Source organism: Balaenoptera ricei, chromosome 2 (assembly GCF_028023285.1).
Source record: "Balaenoptera ricei isolate mBalRic1 chromosome 2, mBalRic1.hap2, whole genome shotgun sequence".
NCBI classification, from domain to species: domain Eukaryota; kingdom Metazoa; phylum Chordata; class Mammalia; order Artiodactyla; family Balaenopteridae; genus Balaenoptera; species Balaenoptera ricei.
Genome location: NC_082640.1, coordinates 174,821,155 through 174,839,838, shown reverse-complemented (window position 1 = coordinate 174,839,838; position 18,684 = coordinate 174,821,155). Strand labels below are relative to the sequence as shown.

The 18,684-nt window shown below is 37.5% G+C and overlaps 1 protein-coding gene and 1 long non-coding RNA gene across 3 annotated transcripts in view; one reads left to right on the top strand and one right to left on the bottom strand.

Annotated features, from left to right (window-relative positions):
• RPS6KA5 (ribosomal protein S6 kinase A5) overlaps positions 1–10,145 on the top strand; it is a 182,677-nt gene extending 172,532 nt beyond the window's left edge. For both annotated transcript variants that reach the window (XM_059914826.1, XM_059914827.1), the window contains 3 exons: positions 4,995–5,154; positions 6,540–6,703; positions 8,333–10,145. In XM_059914826.1, the coding sequence (XP_059770809.1) occupies positions 4,995–5,154; positions 6,540–6,703; positions 8,333–8,572 (564 nt within the window). In that variant the 3' untranslated portion in view covers positions 8,573–10,145. The remainder of the gene's footprint in view (positions 1–4,994; positions 5,155–6,539; positions 6,704–8,332) is intronic.
• Positions 10,146–14,635: 4,490 nt separating this feature from the next.
• LOC132359925 (uncharacterized) overlaps positions 14,636–18,684 on the bottom strand; it is a 38,127-nt gene continuing 34,078 nt past the window's right edge. Inside the window, exon 3 of the long non-coding RNA XR_009500982.1 lies at positions 14,636–14,746. This is a non-coding gene — a long non-coding RNA (uncharacterized LOC132359925). The remainder of the gene's footprint in view (positions 14,747–18,684) is intronic.

Below are 18,684 nucleotides of genomic sequence, written 5' to 3'. Positions count from 1 at the left end.
TAATCGTGGTGAGCATGCTTTTCACAAAATCTCCTTGGATGCCGGGATCAGAAACAGAACATTAAGCTAGAAAAATCTCGGCATGTTTTTCCTCAAAATTGCTTTACTTTTTCTGCATATAATCTGTAATACATAATCATAGGGAGAAGTTTTCAGACAACAGAGAAAGATATAGGGAACAAAGTGAGATCACTTGTAATCTCATCATACAGAGATAATATTGTGTAAGCTCTTACTCTCCTCCCATCCCTACCCCCTATTATGTATGCTTTATATCTTTCTACAGATTTCTCTATATATTTGTATATATATTCAGGTTTTTTTAACAAATGAGATTATGTTATATATGTAGTTTGATGTCTCATTATTTCCTTAGAATAGATTCCTAGGAGAAGGATATATAGATCTTTATTTTGACATATATTTCCTTCTAGAAGGTTTATCAGATCATGTTCTCATCAACTGTATGTGAATACATAGGATACTATCAATTTCAATTTTAAATTATTTCCTACTGTTGTTATAATTTGCATGCATTTCCTTGATGAGTATTCAGTTTGAGCATCTTTTCATGTATTTGAACATTTTTATTTTCTCTATTATGAATTGCTGTTTATGAGCTTTGCCCACTTTCCTATGGGGAAATTTTTCTTATGGAAACTGAAAGGTCTATTAAGGATCTTAATCCTTTGTCTGCCATTAATATTGGAAATGTTTTTTCTGGTTTTTCATGTCTTTGAAAACTTTGTTTGTAGTAATATGGGGTTTTAATTTTGTTTTTTGAGAGGCTTAAATAGAGAAGGTTTTTTATTTTTATGTTGTAATATATGTTAGTCTTTTCCTTTATGGTATCTGGCTTTGATGTCAGATTGTCACTCCACCCCAACCCAAGATTATAAAAATATTCTCTTAAATTTTCCTTTAGAATTATGTTTTATTTTTATACTTATGCACTCCATCTGGGATTTATTTTGGTGTCAGTTTGTTTTCCCCCAATGGCAGCCAGTTGTCCCTGCAGGATGGTTCTTTTATTTTTAAGCTTTATATGGTTTTTATTTCAGCAGTTTTAAGTCATTATTTATAATTTTCAAATGAAATTACATATTTATGAATATGATTTTTAAATTAAAATAAAAAACGGATTTCTGTAGATTTGAGAGTTTTGTTTGACTTAAACTGATTACAGTAGCACTCTCCTAAAAAATTCGTCTAAATAAAAAAGAGCCTTTCTTTTTTAGCAATAATATGTTTACCCCTTGTAAAAGAGCCCTTACTTAAATACAGGCCAAATATAATTACCATGCTTTTTAAGGTTTTAAAAGACAGTCTTAGACATGCAGGCAGGTATTTTAGAGCCTCCAAATGCCCTGTCTATGGAAATAACTTTGTATAATGGCATGGAGAGAAGCCAGGCTTCTCTCTAGATCTAATTGTCAAGTTTTAAACGGAAACAGGGGACAAAGAACAGATTAAATGATACCACAAGAGTACAATCACAACGTCCAGACTGCGGGAAGTTCTACAGGACAAACAACCAAGTTTCTCCAGCAAATAAATTATGAGAAAAAAATAGCCTGGGAACCTATAGATTAAAAGACACTTAAGAAACAATGTTTGCATCTTACTTGAATTCTGATTCAAACAAATTCTAATTTCAAATCTATTTATTAAATTCAAACTCTAAATCTAAGTCATACAGATATATTTATATAATGTATATAACACAATTGGAGAAATTTGAATATTGACTGGTTATTGGATGATACAAAGGAATTACTGCTAATTGTTTTAGGTGTGATAATAGGTTGTGGTTGTGGTTTTTAAAAATCCTTGCTTTTAGAGACACGAAATACAGATGAAAAGCGTAGTTAGCACCTGCATTAAACTATCCAAAAAAAAAAAAAAATAGGAATGCTTTGCAAACTTGTCCATATAAGTGAGTGCATATCTCCAGAGGATCTAGATACAAAGCCTGAGCTATCCCATAGTAAGCACAAAATTTTGGGGGGGGGGGGGTCATCTGGTTTGCCTTAGAAATCTATGGCCCTTTTACATGTTGCATCTAATACACATGAATATGGATACTTTAATATGAAAATAATTTATGTTACCCCCATTGGGTAAAACAAATACTTCAGGAAGATGCATCACGTCATATCATGCAGCTTTGATTACAACTCAGTCTACCTCATGCATGTGCAGTTCACTGGAAATTCACAGGACTTTAATTAAAATAGAGTTTACACAGTGTCTTAAGTCTGCTTGGGGCCACCATAATGAAATACTGCAGACTGGGTGACTTAAACAACATAAATTTATTTCACAGTCTGGAGGCTGGGACGTCCAATATCAAGGTGCCAGAAGGTTGGTATCTGGTGAGGGCTTTCCCCTTTGGTTGCAAACAGCCATCTGTTCACTGCGTCCTCACATGGCCTTTCTTCAGTGCATGCACTTAGAGAGAGAGAGAGAGAGAGAACCAGCTCCCTGGTGTCTCTTTTTGTAAGGACACTAATCCTATTGGATGAGGACCCCACCCTCATGACCTCATTACCTTTACCTCCATAAAGGTCCTACCTGCAAATACACTCATATTGGGGGTTGGCTCTTCGGCATAAGAATTTTAAGGCACACAATGATTCAGAGCTTAACAGACAGTATTTAGAAAATCCACAAGATGGACTATAATAACATTTAAAACATATTTCTTCCAAGTGTTTTATTCAGGATTTCTTATTTTTTCACTTTCTTCCCAAAATTTTATTGTGAAAATTTCAGACCTAGAGAAAATTTGGGAGAATAACACTGTGAACATTTAAACACGTTGCCACATTTACTTTTCCTTTCTCCCTAATTCCCTCTTGTGTGTATATACATACATATATATACACATATATATAGAGAGATGTATATCCTTATGTATATAGATACTTTCTTATCACACCATTTGCAAACAGTTTGCAGGCACAGAATTATTCTTAACAGAAGTTGATTCCTGGATAATCAACTAAATTGTAAGATCTTGGAGTTGAGAGGAGCCCTAAAGTTTGTTTAATTCTAACTCTTCCAGAAAAGGGATCTTTTCTACAAAGTCCCCGTCACCAGTCTCCTTTAAAGATTTCCAAAGACGGAGAATTAATTTTTCCACGCAACAGCCTGTTGAATTATTACACATGAGAGGAAAAAAACTGTAACATGAAGGATATTTTCTCGTACTTAGCCACAAATGTATCTGTTAGGAAGTGGGGTAAGATTAAGAAGCGAGCAGATTTTGGAAAACTACTTGGCAGTATCTACCAAACATACACAGACCAAATGACCCAGCAGTTCCAATCTCAGGGATATAGCCAACAGAAATGTGTATTTTTATGTACCAAAAGACATGTACAAGAAGATATATAGCAGCATGTTTCAAAATGCCCCAAACTGGAAACAGGTCAAAATCTTCATCAACAATAGAAAGATATTTCAGTCTGGGTTCCCCAGAAAGCAGAACCTGAAGTTAAAGCTTATGTTTTATCATGTACCTAAGGACCATAATCCCAGGGAGGCAGGGAAAGAGGGAGAGCAGAGGGTGCCCCACTGAGTGGCCACCTACTGTTACCAAGTGGAGCTGATCACTTGAGTTCACGGAACCAAGACCTCTAACTGAGCAGACCCTAAGGCTGCAGGAACAGGAAACGTGAATTCTATAAGTGGGTCGTGCACCCATCGAATCTACATATGGGGGACCCAGCAACAATGGATCAGCCATTGGTTCAGCACAGTCCTAAAGGACAGCACCCCAACCCCACAGGGTATTGTCCTGAGCTGGTGTCTTCACTGAGCTTTTCATGTTCTAACAGGCCAGCTGCACCCAAGTGAAAGAATGCCAACCCACCTGACAAGTAGGCCCAATTTCCTTTCTTCCTTCATCAGTTGATCATCAGGAGCCCCCCTCAGTGAGGCCATAGGTGTGAGTTAAGGAAGAAACATTGGTGCAACAGAGAGAGGTGATGTGCACCTATGCATGTAATTTGCTGTGCCTTCTGGACCTCCTCGGGTTGATTCTGAGTGTGCCGTGTCCATAGTACAGCGACTGCTGCTGCAGCTTTACGAATCAGTGCATCTGTTGATCCCAGTACACAGTTTTGTTCGAGCTTCAAGGAGCCATTTCAGCTGACTACTCGTACTGGCTCCAGGTGTCCCTGCCAGGATGTTGAATCCTGAGTCTCAGACAAGTGTTTCCATGGCAATAATTTCTTCTCCGTCAGTCAGGTCTTATGTTCCACACACCCACTCCAGCTCAGCATCCTCAAGATCCATTCGCATTTGTGTCCCCTGATCCCTGCTGGGCCATTTTAGCCAGGGCCTGCAATTCCTTTGGCATGTACACATCCCCCTGTCAACATTAATACCATCTTTTGAGATGGTTAGAGTATCCCTTTTTTATTCTTCTTGTCTGAATACAGTTATCAAAATGGTTTTAAATCTTGATATCATACTAAGCCATTCCTCTTTATATACAAGTCTGAAATGTGTTGGTTGTTTCAGTGATTGAAGTCATGTAATCTTTTTTTTATTTTATTTTATTATTATTTATTTATTATTTATTTTTGGCTGTGTTGGGTCTTCGTTTCTGTGCAAGGGCTTTCTCTAGTTGCAGCGAGCGGGGGCCACTCTTCATCGCGGTGCGCGGGCCTCTCACTGTCACGGCCTCTCTTGTTGCGGAGCACAGGCTCCAGACGCGCAGGCTCAGTAGCTGTGGCTCACGGGCCTAGTTGCTCCGCGGCATGTGGGATCCTCCCAGACCAGGGCTCGAACCCGTGTCCCCTGCATTGGCAGGCAGATTCTCAACCACTGCGCCACCAGGGAAGCCCCGTCATGTAATCTTTTAAACGCAGTAATGCTAAGTGTAATATCTAGGAAATTACGCTAAGTTGGTAATGAAATTACCAGAGTGGCTTTGATGGTGATTTTGGCAGACATTCTGTTTTGCTCCTTTTTTTTCTTGATAGTATACAATGTTGTCAGGGCAAGTTCCATTCCAATCTCATGACAAAAGTTTGACGTGCACCAGTGCGGTAGAAATCATGAAGAAAATTAAAAAGGGAGATTTCTCCTTTGAAGGAGAAGCCTGGAAGAATGTATCCCAAGAGGCTAAAGATTTGATCCAAGGTAAGAATCTAATGAAAAATTTCGTATTTTATATGATGTGTAGTGACTGAAGTGGAATCACACCCACGATATATATTTGCTTGTGAATTACTCAGGGAATCCCTGTGTGTTCTGAGAGGTTTCAGGCTACTCTGTTCAGCCTTATTTTCTTCTCAGAACACTCTCCCTCAGTAATCTTATCCACGTTCACTACGTGAACTAGCACTTGGATCCACCAGCATCTCAGTCTCACGCCTCCAAAATGAACCTCTTCCTTTTTACTCTCCTTTCCCCCAAGCATGTGCCTCCTCCTTGCCCCCTCTTTTTACATGGCCACGAAGCCAGATCACCAGGACAGGGCCCAGCATCACCCTAGATCCCCGCAACCCCCCTCGCCTTCCGCAGCCAGGCACCCAGTCCTGCGGGCGCAGCATCGCTCCCAGCCACCCCTCCTCCCCACTCACATGGCTGTCACCTTAGTTCTTGTCATCGTCTCTCTCCTAAAATCCACAACATGCTTTCAACTTGTCTCACTTCCTCTCACTTTACGTGGTTGTCATCCGTCGGCACAGTGACCTTCCTAATAGCCAAAGGCAATCATGCCTCTTTTCTGTTAAAAATCCTTCAGAGAATCCCTGTGAGCCTCAGGTCAAACTCCAGAGTGCAGCCTTCACAATTCAAAGCCCTTCACAGCCTGGCCCTGCCTGCCTCTGCTTCCTGTCACCTTCGCTCCACCATCCTCGAACACTTGAATTCCTCAAATGTGCTGAGCGCTCGGATTCTGCTCGCCTTTACATGTGCTGTTCCTAATCCCTGAAGAAGGGCACCCTTCTTCATCAAACCCACTACGGCTCATCCCCCAGGACTCATCCCCTGGGAGCCTTCCAGGGTGCCCGCACTCCCCAGGCTGAGCCTTTCCCCTGGGCCTGCCGTGCGCGTGGCTCGTGCTACAGCACTTGTCGTGTAATGTGATGAGACCTGGGTTTTGTCTGTGTGCCTCCCCGCAGCTCTTCTCTGAGTGTCCATCTGCGTACCTCCACACTCCCTAACTTGTAGAAGATGTTGGTACATGAATGAAGTAAATCTCGGTACTCTTTGTTTTGGGGGAGTTTGCCTGGTCACCAGTGGGAGTCCTTGTTTTAGGTGGTTATTTTCTCCTGATTGGAAAGCCAGCTAGCCTACAGCCTCCAGATATAGGCTACTGTGGGCTTTATTATTAGCATCCGGTATTCACTAGGGGATTTAAATGTACATGAAAATGTACGTAATTACCTTTGTAGGAGGTTGACGCCTTACAGAAACCATCATGTCTTGTGAACATAATTGAGATCTATGTCTGAGGTTGATTTTAAACTATGTTTGAAATGACAAATCCTAAAATAAAAATATCTTATTTATTCCCACAGGACTTCTCACAGTCGATCCAAATAAAAGGCTTAAAATGTCTGGCTTGAGATACAATGAATGGCTTCAAGATGGCAGTCAGCTATCCTCAAATCCTCTGATGACTCCAGACATTCTAGGGTCTTCAGGAGCTGCTGTGCACACCTGTGTGAAAGCAACCTTCCATGTAAGGCTCTGGGCTCTGCACTTGTAAGGCGGTTTGGAAAGGGATCAGATAGATGTTCTTACTCTATAATCTATTGCTAAGAGACACCCTCTTAGCAATACAGTTTTTAAAATGGGTTCTTTTAATTTTAGGTATGCTTTTATAAATCCCTTCATGATATAAACACATTCATAAACAGAAAGTGCATGGGGACCAGAGTCACCGCTAACCCACAAAATATTTATTTGACATTTAGAATGAGTTTGTGAGATGAGGCAGTAGTCTGATATTTGAATAGTTGAAATTTTTGACTCGGTAAGGAAAACAATATGCATACTATTAGAACTTCAAAAAAATTTTTGTTTTATTGAAGTATAGTTGATTGACAATGTTGTGTTAATTTCTTCTGTACAGCAAAGCTATTCAGTTATACATATATATATACACATTCGTTTTCATATTCTTTTCAATTATGGTTTATCACAGGATATTGAATCTAGTTCCCTGTGCTATACAGTAGGACCTTATTGTTTATCCATTCTATATATAATAGTTTGCATCTGTTAATCCCAAACTCCCCATACATCCCTCCCCCACCCCTTTTCCCCCTTGGCAACCACAAGTCTGTATTAGAACACTTTTTCTCTCAAATAAGCTAAATGACTGTCTGTAAAAACTGTAAATGGACATTAGGAACTAAGGCACATTGTGAAGGTCCATTCATTCAAAAATCATTTTGTGCATAATATGTTCTAGAGACTGTGAGGGATAAGAAGTAAATTAATTGGTATTAAGTAAAGACTGTATACTCGAAAGGCTGAGACTGCATAGCAACAACTGTAGATTCTGCACATTCGTGCCAAGCAGATGCAAACACATTAAGGATAAGGAGCCAGTGAGTTAGAGAGAAATAAAATTACTTCTGAAGGGATTATCTTGAGAAAGGAGACAGGATAGCATTTCCTCTTCAGCTGCAGAAATGGATTAAAATATTAATGAGCTGGGATCTGGTGAGGTGTGAAGAGATGAACTGCAAGCATTTGAGGCAGGTGATCCAAACCTTCCCAGTGACATATGATGTAAGGTTGTCACTTCAGCAATGCCTAAGCTTGAAGCTAAGAAAAGTAAAGACAGGCTGCTGTGAGGAGGAAGCCAGGCTGAGGTTTATAGAGCTAATCTTCTCTGCATATATTGTGTCCAAGATGTACCCAAACTGCATTGACGTGGGAGTGGAGATCAGGGGCTCTGTGTTGGGACTTTGTGGTTGGAATTTTAAATCTCAGACACAGAACTAGTCAAAGTAATGGAGAGAGGTGAGTTAGATTGCTGATATTCTTCAAGAATTTCCAGTCCGTCAGTGGTTTTTTTTAACTGAGAGGTAGCCCTGCCCTCTTCAAAAGATTTATTAGAATTGTGACTCCTGGACGCCCTAACATGTGGATTTAAACAGAGCCCTCAGAAACCCTTTCCCATGAGCTTCTGTACCCTGCCCGGAGTTTTGGATACAGTGGTTTTAAGGACCACGTTCCCAGAACAACTTGAAGCTGTGGTTGCCAAGCTTGCCAAACGCAAGTTCTCTGTAAGTCATGACTGCCAGGAAGACCTCAGTCCTTTTGCCTTCACGGGGGTTCCCCTTGTTTTCTCCCCTAGGCCTTTAACAAGTACAAGAGAGAGGGGTTTTGCCTTCAGAATGTTGATAAGGCCCCTTTGGCGAAGAGAAGGAAAATGAAGAAGACCAGCACCAGTACCGAGACGCGCAGCAGCTCCAGTGAAAGCTCTCACTCTTCTTCCTCCCATTCTCATGGCAAAAGGACACCCACAAAGACATTGCAGCCCAGCAATCCTGCCGACAGCAATAACCCAGAGACCCTCTTCCAGTTCTCAGACTGAGTAGCATAGGAACGGTAGCAGCATAACGGATGCTGCATTGTCCCTTCAGCTCCCTCGTCGTGCGCCTGCGGCCAGGTTCTGTGCTTTGAAAAATGTGTCCCATCGGTCTCCTTGGAATCTGCCTCGCGGGGAATGTTTTCAGGAAAACCCGATTGGTTATCCTCATCCAAAAGCACTGGACAGAGAATGTTACTGTGAATAGACCACATGTCATACTGTTTAGTGACCTAGCATGGTGCCAACAGGACTGTTTCTGAAAGAGCAAAGATGTCTGTCAATTTAATTAGGGACTGGTGAGATTTGAGCTGCTGACAAAGTAAGTCACAGGTTCTTCAGATGTCTGCCAGCAAGAGTTCCTCGTACTGTGATGATACCTTTTGCTTCGCCTTGTGGGCATCGTGGGCTTTTAAGAGACTTGCACCCTTTGAACAGTGATGTATCAGCAAAAAAGGTCTGTTTTGAAAAAGAGTCTGTAATGAATTTTACGTGTGGCATAAACTTATTTCTTCAGAGAGGATTTTAACTTATTGTTTTTATTTTATGGTTACCTATGACGATAACCTGCTATTATTAATCTTTTTCTAAAAAGTAAAAAAAAAAGATATAAGAACTTCAGGTCCCACGCTCTATATCGGGGACCCATCTGAGATGCATGCTAAGCTACGTATGTTTTTAATTTTGCACTGCTCTTTCCTGGCAATTTGTTTTAATGGTTATTGCAAAATATTAAGGTACATGTCTCTGTTTTAAGTAATGTTGCACTTTATAAAAGAATATGAATAAAGCAAGCTATTTCATAAAGTGCACTCTTTAAAGCATATGTACTGTATTTTTGCCTTTTTTTCCCCCCCATTATCTACTTTAAATTTGCCCTCACATCCCCCTTCCACTTTGGATGCAACAAGTAGAAGGGGCCTTGTATAACGTAATCATTAGCCCCAGAGGCACTGATGTGAGGAACACCTAAAGGGAAATTCTATTAAACACTGTGCTTATTTGTACACTGTGCTGTGCTGCAGTGAGGCTTTTCCTCCTGTAGTCAGATATTATGTACATAATACTTTAGAATTATAACTATGACTTGTTTTGAAATTTTTCTGTTAAATTTAAATCCAGAAAGCATATTTTATAAACTTATGCAGAGCACTTTTATTGCTCAAAAGTTCTGAATTCATACCGAAAACAAGTGCTGTGTGCTGAAGACATTTCACTGAATGATTGCTGCATTTCAAAATATGATTAATTCATCCCCTATGCAAAAAAAAGAAGTGATAGGATTTGTATGTTGTATTTTCTTTTAAAGCCATCACACGAAATGTCAGGACTGAGAAAAGCGATTTTTTGCGATGTTTACAGGAATCATGCTTAAAAAGGCCCAACATGTTTATTTTGTAGTTTTTGTTAATGATAACCTCTTGAGCATTAGTTTGGAATTGGGCATGATATTTATTTATTCCTTTCTTGAGATAATAGCAGCATTAATTTCAACCAGTTATGAATACTAAAAATATTGCACTCTATGTAATAGTATATTTATTACTGAACCAATGTATATATTAATAGCACAGGCAACAAAAATGGCAAATATTAAACTATTTTCAAAATGTATTATCCGGTTCACATTTTTGTCCACAATGATTATCAGAAATAACTTTTTATACTTTTCAGTGGCCCAAATGGCTACCTAGTTCTCACTGAGTCAATGAAAATTTTGTACTGCTAGCTTATGGTCGTTCTTAGTAATGACGGGAAATCTTAGGTGCATTATTACCAAACTCTGTAGCTAATTCACAGAATGTGACCCCATCAGGCACAGGGTTACAATAATCAAGAAAATGTCCATTTATATCTATAGTAAGGTTGACTATATCTAGAAATGTGTTAGTTAGCTCTTCAAGACATTTTTAAAACTGTGCATTCTAGTAGAAGATACTAGTAAAGTATAAACCAAAGGGACTTTGTTGCTAAGGGGAAATGATCCAGAAGAATGGTTGGTATACCCTAATGACTGATGGTGTAATTGATGCACTGTGAATATTGGAAATCAGTGGGTTTCACTTTCATTTATTTTCATTGCCTCTTCTTCTGGAGGACTTGACAGAAAATGAAATGGTAAAATGGCAGGCAGAGTAAAAGGAAGGAAAGAGAAGGCTAATTTATCAACTGGTGAGCCTCCTTGAATAATCTAGAATGGGCTTTTGAGAAGAGGTCAGAAAACACTCAGAGTAGTGCCCACTTATAGAATATCTTCATCCTCACTCTACTTATAAATACCAGAAAGATGCTGAGTTAGCAGCAGTTATGGTACATGCAGGCTGTCAGTGTCAGTGAATTGCACTTTAAAATTCACAAAGCTTTTGTTTAGTCACATCAAAAATAAACTAAAAAATAATTCATATGAAAATGTTAAATGAAAGGACTCTTTTTGGTATTAGGAGAAAAACAGAAGTAGGTTTAAGACAAACAAATACATACACTAAATTCTCTTTGTAACAGTTTTGGAGATAGAGCCAAATCATCCCTTCTCTTCTTCCTTTATTGATTATAGTGTATGTAATTTTCATATCATCATAAATCCTGACTCATATATTTTATAACTATATATGGCTAATCGAGAGGCAAGAATAAGAAAAGGAGAGTAATAGAGGAAAGACATTTTAAAAGACCAGTTTCTTCTAATTACTGTGCCAGATCCTATGGTTGAATGAATTAAATTAGCTGTTTTGAAATTCATTAATTCTTCCAAACCTCTATAAAACAATAAACCACTGAACCACTGGAACAGAAAATCAAGTCTTCTGAGTTAATTTCAATATTCTGGTCCATCTTGGAATTACGGATTCATTTACCCTTGAAAAACTGCCTTTTATTTATTTTTTTATATTACTGCTGATTTCTTAAATAACTATGATATGCTGATAAATAACTATTACTGATACATAAATAACTAAAATGGCTTTGTATAAGGTAAGTTATTTGAAAGAAACCTTACTAGGATAGCTGTGACTATTTTTTTTAATACGGGAATTCCTTTTGTATCTCAGTTTTTGGAGTATGTTCTCAAATACTTTATAAAAGTATACAATTTAAAGTCTACTTATTCACCTTGCCCACATTTCAAGCACCTGTTATTGTCATATTTATTAAAAACAGGTTACCTCAAAATGGTGAAAATTTCTAAGTTATTGGCCCTATATGTGTGTTAGACCACATTATTACTTTGGGTTTTCTCCCAATGATCAATAACATGATCTAGGTGATTGTATGATCACATTTCTGATATTCTTAAGATCTAAGTAAATAAGTTAAATACTGATATGCTACTTACACCATAGCAATATAATTATAGATGAATTATTGTAATATAATGAAATATCTTTCAATTGTATAACTTTTGGACCCTCAAATGTCTTACACTATAACACCCCAATTTCTGGCCTTTAATTAATTTATTTACCCCACACAAGAGTCCCCCTTTATTTGATACCTTTATCTGGCACTAAAATGAATGTAGCAGGCTCTAATAAAATTCAGAATTTAAATTCAAGTTATTATAAAACTCAAGGAATGGAAAAGTAATCATAAGATAACAGATGCATCAAATAAATAGTTTAAGTATAAACCATCCAAAGAAAATAGCTGCTACAGCTGCATAAAGGTTTTATTTGCTGTCTTGTTAAGTAACTCCAAATTGTGATATTCCTTAGAGAGAATGTTTCCCTTAAGGGTAATTATTTAAATTTTGTTTATATGGGGCAAAAGTATATTTTCAAGGAGGCAACATTTTTCATCTTAGAAACATTTGGTTAGTCTCATTTCAGTCCTCATCTTCAGCATTTCTTACCTTTGAGATTTCAAGATATTTCTTCTGAGCCCTTTTCTTTGTATGCCCAGCTCCCTGTTATGTAATTAGGTAATTGTGTTTCCCTTCCCCAAGGCAGTTGTCCACTTTTCAGTTCATGAATTTGTGAACTAAGCAGGTGCCAGTATTTTATATTTACCTACTATTACACCAAAAAGGAGTAAGACATTAAAGTGGCTCCCAAATACATCTGTCTTGGCTTCTTCATATTAGTGCAAAATAGGTACTGCTTATTGCCAGCTATCTCCTTTCCATTATTCCTTTGAGCACATGGTGAAAAGCTTGATACTTTGTATTTAGAAGGAGACTGGAATTAACAGACAGGATTCTTGGTAGTTATTCTTCAGGCTTAATTTTCCTGGTGTATTTCTGCTGGAATAGGTGGAAGGACATTTTGTAATATTTTTCTACTTAGAATACTGCTTAGGTTATCATAAAGAGTTGAATACTTCAGATCAGTCAAGTAGTATTCAATACAGCAACGTTTCTCCAGAGCACAGGAAAATGGGATAATACTTAACATGATGTGGTTTCCATTTAATCTTCTCCATTGCATAACATTTTTAATTTGTACAGTTATGTAAAATTTGTCTCTTCGCTAAAAAAAAAAAAAAAAAATCCATTTTAATTCTTGTTCCTTCCCATAGGGAGCAGTTTTGATCTTTTAATTTATGTTTTGAAGTCCTCCTATGTTGAAAAAGCAGAATAAAACAGAAAGAACAACCCCCCAAAATGTCATGACTTAGAAAAGGACATTTAAGTTGTATGAGCAGAATACTACAGGTTTATTTCCTGGCATTTCTGCTTGTAGATAGATTGGAAAATCACTGTTTCTCTTGTTTTATTTGTTCTAAAATTCAGTAAGGTTGAGGAACTTGACATTCTTAACTGCAGTTTTATTTTTAACTTTGTGAGAGGCTGGCGAGTAAATGTGCACTGTTGTGTTGGAATGGATGTGCGATGATAATCCTCCTAAAAGACCTGTTGCTGTGGTAGACATTTGATTCTTCATAACAGTTTATTTTAGGTACTGTAGTGCTCTCCTATTCGCTCAAGTCATAAATACTGGTAAAAGGAGAGAGTAAATGTACAATAATTCTCTTTCTTTTGATGGATAAGAAGGGGAATGTAAAGGTGCTACATCACATATAAAGTTAATACGTTAGTACTAAAATCTTGAAAAATACCCCTAAAACTTTACTGCATGAATTTTAAACAGGAAGAGGAAACCACATATACACATACTTGGAAGAATTTTGAAAAGACTGGCATTTTAATTTATAGCTTGTATACTTCTGTCTAAAATGGTAATGTATCCTTGGGTGTGGAACTGAAAACTTGTTGAAAATCATCTAAGCTGCAGTAATCTATGTAACTATGTAAATTGTTCCACGGCTTTGCATAAAGATAAGGCTTTGTCTTTCTAGAAAGTAAATGGAAGATAAAAAGATGAAAAACATAGTTTTTCCTCTGTTCTATGTGGACAATTAAAAGTATTGTCAAGCCACAACTCAAAGGAAAGCCATTCCTATCCACTGCCGTCTGTGTTGTCTTCATTCACTGCAGCATGTGTACTTTTCTTGTTTCTTTGTTTTCCAGTTGTATGACCACACACATTAATGTATCCCTACACTGGTGTTTCACTCACTACTTCTTAATACGTATTGACTAACATTTATAGGTTGTAATTAAGATCAGAGAAATAAAGACTCGATTGGGACAGAGAAAGATAAATTTGGGGATGAAAGTTATTTAGGAATAAGAAAATAATGATCCTATGTGAGAAAGTGAGGAACCTTACCACTCTGAGATACAAACATTTGGTATGAACATGGAGAGGGCTACTTTACAAAAATGCTATTTCAATGGCCTATAGATAAATATCTTTTAATTTGTCTATTGTGTGGATAAATGAACTTATTCAACATGTTATACACAAGCTTTGTAATGTAAGGTGGTGATTTTCTTCTGGGAGGCCCATTTGATAACATTTTCCTCTCTGTTTCTCTGCCTCCTCCCAAACTTTTCCTACTGCCTTCCACCCAGACCCCTGACATTCTATGGCCAAAGAGACCAGTCAAAATGGAGGACTAACACTACATAAGTAGTGATCATATTTTTAACATTTTTAATGCAGTATGATGTATAAAGTGCACAGATCTTAAGTGACAGCTCAATGAATTTTTACATATATATGCACCCATATAACCATCACCTGGATCAAGATGAGGCTCCCAGTCCATACTCAAACGTAGCCACTGTTCTGACTTCTGTCACTTCTGTCACTTCTGTTTTGCCTGTTCTTGACCTTCCTGTAAATGGAATTATACAGTCTGTAGTCTTCGTATCTGGTTTTATTTGATCATCATAATGTCTGTGAAATTCACGTATGTTGTTGCATGTAGCAATAACAATAGTTTGCTCTTTTGTATTACTCTGTAGTATTCCATCAAATAAGTATATTGTAATTGATCCATTCTACCATTGGTGGACATGTGGGTTGCATATAATTTTTGGCTTTTATGTCTAAAGATGCCATGAACATTCCTGTACATATCTTTTAGTGCACACATGCACTCATTTCTCTTGGGTTTATACATAAGAATAAAACTACTAAATCATAGGATGGATGTATATTTAGCTGTAGAAGATATTGCCAAATAGTTTTCAATAGTGGTTGTACTAATTTAAACTCCCACCAACAATGTATGAGAGTTCCAGCTGCTCTATGTCCTCAAGCAGTACTTGGTACCATCAGCCTTATTAGTTTTAGCCATTCTGGCAAGTGTGTATTTCTTTGTGGTTTTATCCATTATGGTAAGTATGTATTTTGTTGTGGTTTTAATATGCATCTCTCTGAGAAGTAATGATATGTGGAATACCTTTTTATATCTTTATTAGCCATTTGGAAATTTTCACTTGTTAAGTGCCTGTTCAAGTCACTTGTTCATATTTATTGGGTTATCTGTCTTTTTCCTATTGATTTGCTGGGGTTCTTTATATTTTAATGATATGAGTTTTTGGTCTGATGTATTATTATAAACATCTTCTCTTTGGTTTGCTTTTCCACTTTCCAAATGGTGACCCTTGATGACCAGAAAGCACTAATTTTTATGAAGTCCAATATACCCATCTTTTCTTTTATTGCTAACGATTTTTGTGTCCGGTTTAATAAATCTTTGCCCCAATATTATGAAGATATTCTTAAATTCTTCTAAAAGCCTTGTTTTACCATTCACATTAGGCATACAATCCATCTAGCGCTGATATTTGTATATGGTGTGAGACAGTAGCCAAAGTTCATTTATTTCTGTAAGAGTATCCACTTGACCCAGGCCAATGTATTGAAAAGCTCAGTGCATTGCAGTTGGAATGTTTACAAAGTCTTCATACCTGATAATGAAAGACTTCTAACTTTGATCGTCTTCCAGATAGTCTTGGCTCTTCTTGACCCTTTGCATTTTCATACACATTTTAGAAACAGCTTGTCAGTTTCCTTGGGGGGTGGGTGCAGATATCCATTAGGGTTTAACTGGTATTGCATTGAAAATATACATCAATTTCAGGAGAATTTATATCTCCTCAATTTTGGGTTTTGCAATCATAGATGTGGTATATCCCTCTACTTACTTAGTCCTCTTGAATTTGTCTCAGCAATGTTTTAAGATTTACATGTAGTGATTAAATTTATTTCTGGATTTTTGATGTTTGTATTTTATTAGCTAATTCTTTTTTATTAGTAGATAGAAATATAATTGATTTTTTATATTGCCTTTGCATCTAGTAACCTTACTAAATTCACTTCAATTATTATAATTCTGTAGATTCTTTTGTGTCTCTTCATTTATATGTACAACCGTATCTTCTGTAAATAATGATAGTTTCATTTCTCCCTTCCCAGTTTTTCTTTTCTTACCTTATTGAGTTCACTAGAACTTCTAGCAAAATGTTGAATAGAAGTGGTAACAATGGACCTCTTTGACTTGTTCCTGAGCTCAGAATAAGAATTCAGTATTTCACCATTCAATATGATGTTTGATATAAATTTTAAAATAGATACCATTTACCCACAATTTTTTACTCCTAGCTTTCTGAGAGTTTTTATTAAATAGTATTTCTATTAAGATGACCATGTGACTTTTCTCCTTTATCCTCTTACAGTGATAAATTACACTAATTGATTTTCAAATGTTGCATTCCTGGAATAAACCACATTTGGTCATGGTGTATTATTCATTTCATATATAATTGGATTCAGTGTGCTAATATTTTGCCTAAGATTTTTGAGTTGTCTTTTATTTGGGGTATCTAGTCCATTTACAGTTAATGTGATTACTGATTCCTGGTTTTAAATCTACCACCTCAGTTTGTTTTTTATTTGTCCCATTTCCTCTTTGTTCCTCTATTTCTCTTGTTCTGCTTTCTTTTGAATAAACCAAGTATTCTCTGTTACCCTTTTTTTCTCTAGTATTTTAGTTTGTTGGAGATTTTTTAAAAATTCATTTAGCAGTCGCCTTAGACTTACTTCTATCTGGGATTATTTTCCTTCTGCCTGGAGAACTCTATTTAGGATTTACTTTAGTGCCAAGTCTGCTATCAATGAATTATCTTAGTTTTTGTTTTTTGAAACTTTCTTTTGCCTTTATTTCCTTTTGTACCACATATATTGAGATAAAATTCATACAACATACTATTCACCCATTAAAAGTGTACAGCTCAATGTTGCCTTTATTTTTGAAGGATATTTTTGTAGAATCTGTTGATGTTCTTCCTCAATGTTGGAAATTCTTAACCAATCATTCTTCGAATAATTATTTCCAATCCATTCTCTGTTTCCTCTTTTCTAGGAATCTTCCAAACCTTTCCACCATGTTCCATATATATCTTACAGTCTTTTCTGTGTTTTCCATCTTTGTTTCTCCCTCTACTTCGATCTGTGTAATATTCACTGACCTGTCTTCCAATTCAGTTATCTTTTTTTCTGCTGGATCTAATAACTATTAATTTTAATGTCACATATTGTATTTTGGGATCTAAAATATGCATTGACTCTCTTATAGACTCTAGGTCTCTGCTGAAATTCTTAGTCTTTTCCTCTATATTCTTGAACTTCTTAATCAAAGTAATTTTAAAGTTCTTGTCTGATAAATCCAGTGTCTGAATTACCAGCTATTGGTTGTTTCTACTGTCCATGTATATTTCCTCTTGTTTTTCAGTCATTTGGTTTTGTTTTTTAGGATGCCTAGTAAGTTTAGCTGAATACCATACATTGCATATTAAAAATTGTGGAGGCCCTGAATGATATCTTCCTCCTAAAATGGTTCTGTTTTCTTCCAGCAAGTACGTAGAGTATAGGCAGATCACCATAACCCCACTGAGGGTTGATTTTAGATTTTGTTAGGACTGGTTTCAGTTTTTCCCTTATTCCTGGCACATGGACTCTCTGGGTTCTCATTTGAAAAGCTGGGGTGTTTATTGGGGCCACTTCACCTTGGTGACCTTGAACTCCAGCCTCTCTCTCCTCAGCACCAAGAGTTTTGCTCATCTCCTTAGCCTCCCAGTTGCTGCTGTTTGCTGGGTTTCTGAAGGTCTCACCTTGTGCACATGGTTTAGGATTGGCAAATACTTCAAGAGGAAGTATTTCAGGCTCACTTTCCTGAGCTTTTCTACTCTCTGGGACTTTGTCCCTCATGTCCTAGCTACTTTGGTAGCCCAAACTCCAACCTTTGTTTCTTTTCTTTTAAATTATTTTTATTTATTTATTTTTGGCTGCATTGGGTCTTTGTTGCTGCGCGCAGGCTTTCTCTAGTTGTGGCAAGCAGGGGCTACTCTTCGTTGCGGTGCGCGGGCTTCTCACTGTGGTGGCTTCTCTTATTGTGGAGCACAGGCTCTAGGCATGCAGGCTTCAGTAGTTGTGGCACGTCGGCTCAGTAGTTGTGGCTTGCGGGCTGTAGAGTGCAGGCTCAGTAGTTGTGGCGCACGAGCTTAGTTGCTCCACGGCATGTGGAATCTTCCCAGACCAGGGCTCGAACCCGTGTCCCCTGCATTGGCAGGTGGATTCTTAACCACTGCGCCACCAGGGAAGCCCCAACCTTTGTTTCTTCAACCAACTGGGATTGCTGCTTTATGCTAGGCTTTATTTCCTTGTGTAAATTTTTAGTGCCTCCAGAGAAGGCAGAATGAATGTGGAGCTCACCCCAGTGTGCTTTCCTTCTTTCAGGGACTACAGCTCCTTAGGTTCTGCCTACAT